Genomic DNA, 13920 nt, shown 5'->3' on the forward strand with positions numbered 1-13920 from the left:
TAGATGGGAATCCCTAGAGGATTTTTTACTTTCTTGCTATCTTAAATATCCCAATGTCCCCTCCATTACTGGAGGCGATTTTAACGCTCGGATAGCCTCAAATTGGGAGGCTCTTAAAAAGTCTAAGTGGTGGACTGTCCCTGGCGCTCAAACTTACGATCTAGCATACACCCCCACTAGAATATCAAAGGATGTAAAAGTCAACAAGGCGGGAGTGATGCTTTATCAGATGACTCTACGCCTCAATTTAATAATATTAAACGGCAGGTGTCCTCCAGACATACCAGGAGAGTTCACCCACCTGGGGTTAAAATCCAACAGTGTTCTCGACTATGTTTTGGTTTCCCGGGATCTATTTTTGAATGTCACCTCCTTTAAAATTGATAATGCCCAATTTAGTGACCATCTTCCCCTGACAACCAAGTTATGTGTTGACTGGCAGTTGCTCGACCGCTTCCATCCAATCCCGGTGACTGTGGAGTCGTCCACTAAAGTAAAGGGGACTAGATGGTCCCCTGCCCTCGCTCATAGATATATGGATTTTATCAGAGAAAAGTTTTCTGGTGATCAGCCGGACGTAGGAATAGTCCCACGTGATCCTATTACCTGTTTGAACTCTTTTTCTTGCCTGATAGAAGTTTTAACTCGCTTTTTTACTTCTCCTATCTATGGAGTTAAAAAAGACTATTTTAAATTTGGCGCCCCTTGGTTCAACTTGGCTTGCAAACTAGCCAGACTCCATCTTCACACAATATACAATGACTATAAACTTTCCGGCGCTCCGGCTTTACCTCCATCTTATTCCCTGGCTAAAAAAGCATACAAACAGGCCCAGAAATCGGCCAAACGGGAATGGCATTCAAATCGTTGGCAGACTATAATTTCTGCCTCGAAATCTCATAACTCCCGGAAATTTTGGTCCTTAATAAAGGGAAGAAACACGAAATATCCCTTAACGGTGATCCCGGCCCCAACATGGGAGCAGTTCCTGAGAAAATATTTCTCAGTGGCAGACGCTCCGGCCACTCATTGGAGACCTTCTAATCCCCTTCCCGTCTGGCCCAATACCGACCCTGCTGAAATCCTAGAATTGATAGCTGAGCTGAAAACTGGTAAGGCCCCTGGGCCAGATTTGGTCCCAGTTGAGGCCATAAAGCTTCATTCTGCATGGTGGGCAGGGATCTTAGCTAAAACGTTTGACGCAATAAATGCCACGGGCTTAATACCAGGAACGTGGAAGGAGGCCATTATAATTCCTATCTACAAAAAAGGCCCTCCCGGTGACCCAGGGAATTATCGGAATATCAGTCTGCTATCGTCCATTGGGAAAATATATGCCCGTTTCTTGCTGACAAGGTTGATGAAGTGGTCAGTTGAGGCTGACCTGATTGGACATGAGCAAGCTGGATTTAGATCAAACCGATCCACAACAGACCAGGCAATTATTCTTTATCACTTAGCCCGGAAATACTCGACACCTCGACGGGGCCAACTTTGCGCAGCTTTCATAGATTTGAAAGCTGCGTTTGATAGTATTCCGAGGAAATTGCTATGGGATAAACTTGCCTGTTGGGGAATAGATAGAAGGCTCCTGTGGCTTATCTCCCAACTTCATGCCGGGTCCATGGCCAGGGTGAGATTATCCCCTGCTGGAGACCTGACTAACCCAGTGCCAGTAAATAAGGGTGTACGCCAGGGTTGTATTTTAGCGCCGCTTCTTTTTAACTTATTTATCAGTGATATGAGGAACCCATTAGCCGTCGCACAAAAATTTATCCACACCCCTCGCATAGCTGATTACCGTTGTCCTTTACTTCTCTACGCAGATGATGCGGTACTACTCTCTTACTCTAGAGTGGGTTTAAGGAGGGCATTAAAGATTTTTGCGACATATTGCCATTCTAATCATCTGTCTATCAACCACACCAAGTCTAAAGTACTGATATTTTCAAGGAGTCGAAAACTTTATTCTTGGAAGCTGGAGGGCACGAAAATCGAACAAGTACATAAATTTAAATACTTAGGAATTTATTTTCAATATAATTTAGGGTGGAAAGCGCACATTGAATATCTTCAAAACAAGACAAAAGCCCTATCGCACTCCCTCCTCCGTTTTTTCTACTCTGAGGGGGCCTTATTCATCCCTGCGGCCTTGAAAGTGTATAGCATCTAAGTGATGGCCACAATGGCCTATGCTGCTCCTTTATGGGCTGCCTTTGCAAACCTCTCACCTTTAGAGACACTTCAAAGCCAATTCTTACGCCGACTTTTAAAATTACCAACATGCATAAGTAATGCGGCCATTCGCTTAGAAATGAAGATCCCCTCAGTGGAGTTAGTGGTATGGAGGTGAGTTTTGATCTATTGGATATCCCTATGGCATAAACTCCCGAACCACTATCTAATTCAATGCATGTGGCGGGATGACTTCACAAATTTGTGGTCAGGAAAAATCCATGCCAAATTGCTGTCCTATGAGATCTCGCCCACTGAATTGCTCAAACTGGATCTAAATGTGGCAAAAAGGTGTATAAATCAAAGGCTGGATGATGCGGAGCTATACCAAAATTTCGTAGCTGGTGGTGGAGCCTGCTCGCCGTTAAATTTCGGCATAACCCCTATCTACCGCGCTCCGTCCTACTTAACATCGCTTATGGCTGTGTCTCACCGTTATGCCTTCATTAGAGCTAGGTTCAATGTCTTTCCAACAAACGTGCTGAGACATAGATTCACTAAGGGCCAAGTCCCTTCAATGTGTGCTTGTGAAATGAAAACATCTGAATCTCTACATCATGTTATGTTTATCTGCCCTTTGTACAGTTCAGCCCGTGCTAGTATTCTAAACCCCATAATCCAGCCTATGGCTGACAAACCAGTAGACCTACAGCTTGCCTGGGTACTTCAAGATGTGGATCCTTATATTACCCTACAGGTTGCTAAATTCCTAACAGCCGTCCTCTCATACAAGAGACGGAATGGAATGTTAGCTGATTATTGATAGTCACAAGCATTTTCTATAATGACATCAGATATTGTTTTTAGTGTAGTGCCAAAAATTTTTTAATCTTAAACTTAGACTTTTTTATGAATGGCTAATATCCGTCCTTGTGAGTTGTGAACTGTGTTATACTACTTGTGGTTTGTATGAGTCCGCTGTTTTATTTGATTTGTTTTGTTGTGTTGTGCTTCATGATGGGCGTAATAGCCGAATAAACATTTGTTGTTGTTGTCTGTCATCAGCCAGCAGCACTCCAGTGCAGCAATATGTGTTGGGCAGAGGAAAACTTTCACCTTAACAACAACAACAACAATTTGAATACTGCCCTATACCTGTAGATCTCAGAGTGGTTCACAACATAAAATCACAATATAAAAAACAGCAGAACATAATAAAAACAGCCCAATAATCCCCCCTTCCAACACATTTTAAAAGGGCATTGGACGTCAATTAGCCAAAGGCCTGGTTAAAAAGGAACGTTTTCGCCTGGTGCCTAAATATGTATAATGAATGTGCCAGCTGAACCTCCCTGGCAGAGCATTCCACAAAAGGGGAGCCACTGCAGAGAAGGCCCCGTTCTTGTGTTGCCACCCTCTGGACCTCTTGTGGAGGAGGCACACCAAGAAGGGCCTCACAAGATGATCTCAGGGTCCACGTAGGTTCATATGGGGAGAGGCAGTCCTTTTAAGCTCCTTGGATCAAATACCTGTACTCTTTAAAAACCATGCACACTGATGACACTATGTAAACAAATAAAAATGTGTTCTGAAAATGTGACAGAAGGAGTTGCAAACATGTATTTTCTGTTGAGCAACAGGGAAAACTATTTACCTGTCCATCACGTGTTTCCTCGGGAGTTTCTAAAAAACAAGGTAAGTAATTTGAATGAGCTAGGTAGCAAAACAATCAAGATAGAAATACTATTTCAATTAAATCCCGTTTCTTTTTAAGATGCACATATTAAATGACACACACACACACACACACACACACACACACACACATACAGGCCACCTTCACACTTTTTCTTATGGCAGACCTGCCATGTGGGTAGTGCTTTCTTATTCATGTAAATGTGGGCTTTTCATGTGCTCCAATATATCAGGTCCGTTTCTCATTTATCCCTATGTTTAGTGATATCCTTGAGTTTTCTGGTGTAAGCTAAAAAAAAAGAAATCCCCATCTCCTAGTGTAGTGTACAAAAGTAAATGTAGGTGCCATTAGAACAGACCTGAAACATGCCTTGGGCAGAGCATAGGGAAGACTAAGATGCTGGTCAAGAATATGGCTATGCAGTCAAAAAAGCACTTGGAGGAGCTGAGCGGCATTAAAATTGAGAAAAAGATTAAGTATTTAGGTCTGACTGACAGTAAAGAATCCCAACATATTTGAGACAATTATGTATGGAAAGATGTTAAAAAAGATTTGGAAACATGGGGGAGAATGAAACATTCATTTTTAGGAAGGATTCCAGCCATAAAGATGAATGTTTTACCTAAGATGTTATTCTTATTCCAAATGATACCAATAATAAATAACACAAGCTACTAGTATAGCATATTCCAGTTTCCTGATTATTCTTACTGTCTATTTCACTTCTTTTCTATGCTCATTTCTGTATTTAAATCACATCTTGCCATAAAGTGTCTTCTCCGGGGTCACACCTTCACTGTCTTAGCCAGACTCACTGGTGTCAGTCTGTTACTAACCAAAACATGTGCACACATGATCTGTGGCACGGAATATAGATTGATTTAGATTTGTTGCTACCCTAATACTTTCCCTAAATGAACTCCCTTTAACTACATGTATTTTTGATTGGGAACCTTTATGAGACTAATCTGTCTAGCCTTTGACTTCAGCATCGTGATTGATTTGCAGGTGTAAAAGAATTGCTAGAATTGAAACACCAGAATTTTAATATATCGTCATACACAATACATTCCAATGGATTTTGTACAAAGATTCAAGCGTTGAGCAATTAAGTGATGACAGAACAAGTGAGATATATGATTATGTGGACCACCTCTTTGTTTTATGTTTCTGATAGAACTATCTAATTTGGGCCCTCTTAAATGGAACAGCCTATGTTCACCCAATCATAGCCATTCTATTTTTACCTAACCTTGCTAGGGTATAACAAAAATGTTCTTTGAATGAGACAATACGGGAATATGGGGGAATAAAAGAGCTTATTACATAGGAAGATAATCAAGCAGTGCATGGTAAAAACTCTGCAACTGTACTATGACTGTGAAATGTCTTTCATTTGCTTTAAATATTTACCATAATGCTAGAGAGACACCAGTTCATTCATGGGACTGAGGAATTAAGGCACAAAAGATGATTGGTTCCTCCAAGTGCTTAGACCAGGGGTTGTCAACCTGGTCCCTACCGCCCACTAGTGGGTGTTCCAGGATTCTAGGTGGGTGGGAGGGGGTTCTACAGCACAAGCTGAATCCTCCTTCCATTGAGCACTGGGGGGGCGGTAAGGAAATTTTACCATCAAGAAAGAGGCATTAGTGGGCGGTAGGTATAAAAAGGTTGACTACCCCTGGCTTAGACCATGCTGTCTCACTGCTACAGATCAGCACTCTGCAGGTCAACTAGGAAACCTCACAAGTGATGGTTCCCCCCACTATAAAATTCTTCCAGACCTGTCAGCTGATCAGTTTCCAAAACCACTCCTTGTTATAGACATTTGACATTATCCTTACCAGTCCGACACCAAGATGCAGGCTTGTCCAACTGTGGAGCCGTGCAATTGCCAGTTACAAATTCACAGTCCCTTTTGTCTGTCTCCTTAGAAAAAGTAGATCTTAAAAGAAACAGGCAAAGTATAATGTGAAGGACTGCACATAATTGTAAAAATGCTTTGTAGACCTCACACTGCAAGCCTCTGCATGTCTTCTCAAACGTAGGTCTCACTGATTAAACTGGGCTTACTCCTAACATACAGGCTTCCAGCCTTACTGTTTTGAGCTCCCTGAGGCTCAAAAATCTCAATTACAAAAGCTATATGTGCACAGAATGGATTGGATCCAGATTTAGTCCTGCTGGGAATAGATTCACGCCAGTTTGTTTATGATGTGCTAAAGTAGATGTGGGTGTGGCTACAGCACACTCACACATGCTCATATCTATTTATTTATTTCATGAAATTTATATACTGCTTGATTGTAAAAAAAGAAAAGAAAACCTCAGTGTGAACAACCCACCTCCATTGCTGATGCATGCAGACAGGGGCATAGGAAGGGGTGGGGGCGGTCCGCCCCAGGTGTCATACCTGGGGGAAAACAAAATCCCCCCTGGGCAGATCGCTGCCGTGCCAATCAGCCCCCTGGGTTGCTCCCCCCACCCCAGGTGCACGGCATGTGCCCTGCTCCAGGTGCCCAAGCGGCCAGCTCCGTGGCTGCGTGCAGATCAGCTGGGGGGGGGCAGTATTTGCATGCTCCTCAGGCCGCAGGGCTAGTTGGAGAGATTTAAGCCCAGTATTGTGTCTACTTTTTTGTCCTGTAGATCAGATGTATTGAATTAATCTATATATAGAGTTACTATTAACAACATTTCTTACCACAGTGAAGTCCCAGGGCATATTACAACAATGTAGAAATACTAATATTGTATTAAAACAATTTACAGTCTCAGGCATGAGCATAGCCAGCGGGGTGCAGGGGTGCAGCTGTCCCCCCCCAATCAAGTAAATAAATAAAAGTACTTAACTGACCAATTGTTTTGCAGATAACTCGGTTCTGCCCCCTCCAACATAAAGCCTGCCCCCCAAAATAAATCCTGGCTATGCCCATGGTCTCAGGATCACTAATATATTAGTAAGAAACTAAGAGACCATTTTATTTAATCTCTGTGTGTGCATGTGTGCTTGTAAATTCAATGTGGCTAAGTGAGGAGGCATCAGAAACCAATAAAATGTTGAAGAGGACATGCAGAGCCCAACTAAATGAAGATGATGATCTAAAACTAGGCACCCTGGAATGTTTAGCTAACCATGTTTGCAGAACTTTCTGAAGGGGCACTGAGAGACCTCAGCAGAATGTCCATTGCTTTATTCCTTTTTCAGATAAATGGATATTAAAATAAACTTGTGTGCTCTTCTTTAGACTAATGAGCCTTCCATTTGAATACTAGCTGCATATCCTTGACAACAATAATAAAGGAAATGGCCTATTACTGAGAATCGTGTATAGCTTCTATGTATATAAATGACTTACGAGGCAGTTTATCAGAACGTTTTGTGGATGCCCAGGAATGTATTCGCTGAATAAGTCACTAATTTTTCAACATTTCTGAGGATTTTAATATAATCATAAAAAGTATGTCGGTTTATACAGTAAAGTTTAAGTGTTGGTCATCTTATTTTTTTATGTAGGCAGTTTCCTTATTAGGGAAACAAAATCAGCATTTTGCTTTGCAACTTGTTAGTTAAAAATCTAGGTGAGTATTGCCTTCACTGAATAGAAAATCAGTTTTGATTTGTGTATCTTTTTGTGTACTTATTTGCATTGTAGTGATTGTGAGCAGAAGAAGGGGTGGAGGAAGCAACATTCTTTCACAGCAACTTTGGTAATCAATAGGGAAATATCAATTAATTTGCAGAACTGTTACACCATGTGTCATTGTCATAGTCTAACTTAATGATCAAATGCCTCTTTTTTCAGTTGCAGCATGTAAATTGTTATCCTGAGAATGTGAATGCTCTGATGTAATTGCACATTAACTTGCTTGATGGTGTAGTTAGTATTAAGTAGAATTAGCCTTTGATGATACACATGATTCAGTCTGAATGTAAAATCCCTCTTTTCTGCTGAGAAGATAAGCTTTGGATATGTGGTAGTGTTTTGGTCGCAAAACAGTGAAGACTGTTATAATGGCTGACTGGCTTTTTATTTTTTAATTGGTTAATAGTCTATTGTCATGTGATGATATGGCCAAAGGCTGAAACAACAAAAACTGGACTGAATGGAGGTTCTGCAAGCAGCTATGAATGTATAGTAACATTGCAGCTCTTCAGCTTTCTCTGAGCCACAATAATGCAACCACCTCTCCCACTAAGCTTTATTGGCTCAAGAAAAGAAACTAAGGAACTTCATTGGAGACCAGATTAGGTGAGTTTCAAAATGGAAAGATCCTTTTGGCTTCCAGCTCCATTATCTTTTCTGTAGTCTCTTGATCAGCTTTCCTACACATAGCTGCGGATTCCATGGTGACCTGTAAATTGCTTTTTTGGCTGCCAAATTGCTGTAACCCTTCTATTTTTATGTTTTTAAGAGAGCTTAAAACTGTCCATCCTCTTTAGACATTTATTTCTTTAAAATTACCAGTGCTTGGGAGGATTTCAACTATATCCAAAAGGCTTAGAAGATGATGTTGCTTCTAGTTTTCATTAAAGTCAACAAACATGAAAAGCCCAGAAGGGGATAAAAGCAACTTAGTGACTTTTACCTAATACATATAAATCTACCTAAGAGCTGTATGCAATAGAAGTACTCAGAGTACTACATTTATTTCTATCTAAGATGCAGAAATAGGCTTGGTGTCACATGATCCTTCACAATGCCAAGTTTAATAAGGCTCAAAAGACTGTGAGATGAGTAAAATAAGGTCAGTCTGGGTTGGGCCAGTTTGGCTTAATGTGAAAATAATTGTGATGTTTTTCTATCATGGTGACAGTTTGCTTTGGTGCAGGGCACTTGGAATACCATACTAGAAAATGTTTTAGTAGAGCATTTGCCAGATGCTCTGTTTACCCTTTCTTAAAAATGAATGCTGAAAACTCCCCAATGTTACACACATGATTTGTGACAAAGACCACTAGTTCAAGTGGAAGGGGAGGAGAAAGATAATAAAATACAAACTGTATTTTAATATACGGGGTAATGTGAAAGTAAATCTTCAAATTAAAGTCTAATAATAAGTTCAACCCATTTAAGTCCATGGCCTTAAATCACATTTAATTGTGAATGTGATTCTGATACTCAGTTTAGCAGTTCTTCTTGAAGCAATTTGGGACATCATATGTTAAAAGTGCACAATACAGTTGCATGCTCGCAGTTATACCATATAAGGACTGTGCTTGGTATCCTGTTGATAAAAGTCCTCCTTTCCCCCTTGAAGGGCCTATCTAGGAAAGTCAGGTATGGTAGCAACAAGAGACACTGTTCAAGACAGATGTTATGTGATCCTGAGATGATATTTCTTGCCTTTTTGACATTGCACCTTTGATGCATTCCTGTTTTGAATCTCTTGAAAAGTGCTGCTATCTTTCACTTCCAAACTAAAGAGAGACTCGTTTTTTAAAATTATATAAGGACGTACTCTAACACCAGCAATTTAATACTATGCAGGTAAACAGGTTTGTTCAACCTTCTGTGAATCAAAGGCAGGCTGATTAGAATGTTTTCACATTTATTACTTTTACAGTACACCCTTTCTGACACACCTTTAATATTATGTGCATGCTGGCATTGCTTCCTGGCTCATCAGTTTAAAGAAAAAAAGAGATAACTGGCAGTTCAGGGCAAGGGGAATGGAAACAAACAATGCATTATTCATGTTATAAGTACCAAAGTTGTTGTTCTATTAATATAGCACAGAAAATGATGCCTAAATACTTTTACATGTTCAAAAAACATGTAGAACCTTGCTCTTACAAGTAGAACACATCCATATGACTATAACTAATGGAAGGTTTGTAACTGTATACTTAAAACTTACAATGAATGGTCCAAAATGGCACTAATGATGCTGAAGGAAATGTGTTTGGCAAAGGAAATATAAACATAGTAGAGATTTGATAGGCTTGAAAAATGGAATGAAGTACAACACTAAAAATGGAATCTATCCAGTTTTTGCAGCAGTAAAGCAAATTATAATTGCCTATTTGTAAAATGTGATATTGTAATGTCAGCAAAGATAATGTATAAGTTTTGGTATTCTTATGTCTAGGAAGGCAAAACCAAAGTCCAACTGGAAACTGATACAGGGAGACTGGATATTAAAATTCCTATTTCAAATCACAACAAAAGAGTGAAAAATGAATTGGTTATCTGTAGTTGTGTAAATGCTAACGGTATTCGCAATAATGCTAATGATGGAAAAATACAACTGTAAGAGTTGTAACTACAGAGATGATAAATTATTTACAAAGTTTTTAGCTTTTTTATTTTTTCAAGGAAACTTACTGAATAAAGTGTAGAAAGGCTTCTTTTAGCTCTTCAGCATACTATGTGCCCAGTGGCATAGCGGGGAGGGAGGGCTGTCACCCCAGGCAGTTTTTTGGGTGGAGCATGAAGGCACAAGAGCTGTTGTGTCCTTGATGCAGCAGGTGTGCGCCCTGGCCCCTGTGAGCCTAGCACTGCTTTTGTGAGCTGCGCTGCTTGCAGGGAGGACGCCCTGTGATCCTGGGAGCCGCGCCATAGCTCCCTGGGCTCTCAGGGGCCAGGGCACAAGCCTGTTGCCTCCTTCTCAGCCACCCTCCAACTGGAGGGTGCCATGAGAAGGACGCAACAGCTCAAGGCTGAGAGCCAAGCGCCACTCACAAAGGCAGCGCTGGGCTCGCACTCCAGATGGGTGGCTGAGAAGGATGCAACGGCTCCCAAAGCTGTGATTGTCCACAGCTCTGGGCACCCCTCCCCTACACTATGATTGGCTGCAGCTTGCTCCAGGGGCAGAAATGTGAGTGATCACAGCATCACAGAGGGGCACTGCCGCCTCTTTGAAGCTTCTGCCCCGAGGGGGCGTTGACACTGCCTCTCCAACACTTCCACTCTGGAGCCAGCCGCAGTATTTATCCCCACTTTACACGTGGACAGAAATACAGTGGTACCTCAGGTTACATACGCTTCAGGTTACAGACTCCACTAACCCAGAAATAGTGCTTCAGGTTAAGAACTTTACCTCAGGATGAGAACAGAAATCGTGCTCCGGCGGCGCGGCGGCAGCGGGAGGCCCCGTTAGCTAAAGTGGTGCTTCAGGTTAAGAACAGTTTCAGGTTAAGTACGGTCCTCCGGAATGAATTAAGTACTTAACCTGAGGTACCACTGTATAGTATCAATAGAATATAATTCAAATGGCTTTTCTGACTATATTTTTTGCAGTATATTTTCTCATCAAAATCCTCTGTAGGACAAGAAATGAAGATGTATTAATGTAGTCTTGTCAACCTAGCAAGAGGTAAGAACTTGGCAATGTGCAAGTTGCTCCATAAGAAATTGCACATTATGTTCAGTTGCAATGTTTTATAACAGTGAGGAGAACGTTTATCAGGTTTCTGGCCTCTAGCAGAAGTCAATTATTTCTGTGCCAATCTGAAGTTATTACAGGGAGTTCTTTTTCATCTCACATTAGAGTTGGTGAGGTTCATGTGACTTCTAAGGTTCCAAACAATTACTAGTAAGGGATGAAGACTTGCTTTTGTATTTGGGAGCTCAAGAGGAGGGAAAAATACAGGACTAGTGGATCTGCCTTATTTTAGGTTGGCAGCTTTCACTTGGATTTTAGTGGCATGCAGAAGCTGTTAGTGAGGGTTGGAAGCTCTCTTTATGTTCTTCAGCTCAGCAAGAAGTAATCTCAGCCTTTGGGAGGGGAAAGCACTTTATGAAGCTTCAATGATTGCAAAGAAGTTTAGCTGAGAGGATCAACAATCTGTGATGACCCTTCTTAGTTGATCCATTTCAGAATTCAAAACAGCAAGGCAAGAAGTAAAACTAAAGTTGAAAAACCAAAATAATTTTTAGCATTCCAGTGCTCAACTTACTATGGGGAACAATATACTTTGCAAGAAGAGGAAGTAAATATTCTAAAATAAGTCTGCTGGAGTTTGGATTATTGTGTAAATTCTTTGCATGGAATATTATTAAATTCTTCCCAAAGCTCATGGGAACTGGAACCTATGTCCTTGGAATTAATTCCCACTACATTCAAAGGAACGTGCTTCCTAAGATGGACATTGAGGCAGCAGGCTTAAGCTGATGTTTCAACCTATGTAGGGTTTGTTAAAAAAAAGTTTAGGTAGCAGTTCAGCTAACACATTCCTGGAAGTATAAGCACATTTACCTGGAAATACCTTTGACCGAAACTAACAAGGTTTGATATAACTATTATGGTCCAATAAGCTGTGGTTTTGTGGCCTGGGAATGAGCCATGTGGTGTGTGTTTTGCACGTTCAGCTTACTTTCTTAAACCAAAAGTCTTATATCATCTAAATCATGTAACGGGGGTTTAAGGGGTCCATCTAAACCAGGATATGAAACCAGAATTGTGGACCACTTGAAGATTGTTGAGTGCCTTGGTGGAGCACTTACTGAGCAATCCTATGCATGTTTATTCAGAAGTTAATTCTACTGTGCTCTTGAACAACAAATCCCTAATTTCCTGACAGTTGGCCATGCTGGCTGGGCCTTATGGGAGTTTTAGACCAACAACATTTGGAGGCCAATGTCTTGGCAACCTGCCCTAGTGTGTTTAGGACAGCAGCCTTCATAAATTGTTTTTTTTCTACAAATCCAAGCACCTACATTTATTTTAATAGCATTTTCTTTCCACCTGCCACTTCAGCATCAGCACCAGCATCAAAATCAGTGCCATACAGTGGTACCTTGGGTTACATACGCTTCAGGTTACATACACTTCAGGTTACAGAGTCCTCTAACCCAGAAATAGTGCTTCAGGTTAAGAACTTTGTTTCAGGATAAGAACAGAAATTGGGCTTTGGCAGCACAGCGGCAGCAGGAGGCCCCATTAGCTAAAGTGGTGCTTCAGGTTAAGAACAGTTTCAGGTTAAGAAGGGACCTCCGGAATGAATTAAGTACGTAACCCGAGGTACCACTGTATTATGAAAAGCACAGGCCCCTGACAAGGCTGTTTAGAAGACCACCATTAACTGCTAAATGTTTAAGGAGATATGAGAAGACTGCACCACTATTAAGAAAATCACAGGACCTAAGATAGAGCTTTGTTATTCCAGCCCTGGTCCAAACAGCCTCGATCTCTATTTTCAGGGGGAAAACAAGTAAGTTGCAGGGCCATGGACAGATCTTTTTCAATTGTTTTGCAACCTTTTCCCAGGCCACCTGATTGCACCTCATGCTAGGGTTGCCATGTATCTGGGAATTCCCAGACATGTCTTCTTTTGGGGATCCTACATGCCCATCCAGGGGGAATCAATTTTAAAAAAATGGTGCACAGGCAGCTCTGGTTCTGGCAGCTCTGGTTCTGGCTTACTGGTGGCCTAAAAAAGCTCAACAACTTTTTGTGTCCGGATTTTCACCTCTTGAAATATGGCAACCCTACCTCATGCACCAGAGTTTGAGACCCTGAATGAATGAATGAATGAACATAAGAAAAACATATGAATAAAAGAGCAATTAGAATTTAAAACAGGTAATTATTAAAGCAAATAGGAACAAAAAAACAAGCGTAGGATAAAACATGTGAATAGAATACGAGATTAAACACAGATAATGGATGGATAAGAACTGATAATAAAAAGCAGATTTGAACTAAGAGACATGCAGTTAAAACAACTGTAAGAGACCCTCTGACCTACAAAATTGAAGGAGGTTGTCTTCAAGGAACTACACATGTGTTACAGTATACATTTTGAAGCCAATGTATGCTTAATTGCCAAGTTAAAATATCTGCTTTAGAGTAAATTATGCTAGATGACAGTAACTAATAAAATGTGACATTCTTCTCCAAATGCAACACTCCTGCATGCACTGAGTATCTTTACCTTGTAGAGCTGTTGTATGTCGCATGTGTGAAACATCGAGCGCTGGCACTGGAGGTTGGGAGACTGTCCTGAACTTTCTGGTCCTCCTGTGGCTGTATAGTCAGGTTTACAAAAGTGTCACTCAAAGCATCGTCTCTGTCCATATGGCCTGGAATCTCTAGGTGTTTTTAAA

General features: G+C 41.0%; 1 protein-coding gene across 3 annotated transcripts in view; it reads right to left on the reverse strand.

Annotated features, from left to right (window-relative positions):
* The window catches only part of WDPCP (WD repeat containing planar cell polarity effector), a 182099-nt gene that overhangs the window by 11365 nt on the left and 156814 nt on the right, over positions 1 to 13920 (reverse strand). For 2 of the 3 annotated variants that reach the window (XM_077926584.1, XM_077926582.1), the window contains 3 exons: positions 13749 to 13905; positions 5716 to 5816; positions 3830 to 3858 (listed from right to left, as the gene is read on the reverse strand). In XM_077926584.1, the coding sequence (XP_077782710.1) occupies positions 3830 to 3858; positions 5716 to 5816; positions 13749 to 13905 (287 nt within the window). The remainder of the gene's footprint in view (positions 1 to 3829; positions 3859 to 5715; positions 5817 to 13748; positions 13906 to 13920) is intronic. The other variant, XM_077926583.1, reaches the window with a different exon arrangement.

This window comes from Podarcis muralis, chromosome 3 (assembly GCF_964188315.1).
Source record: "Podarcis muralis chromosome 3, rPodMur119.hap1.1, whole genome shotgun sequence".
Lineage (NCBI taxonomy): Eukaryota > Metazoa > Chordata > Lepidosauria > Squamata > Lacertidae > Podarcis > Podarcis muralis.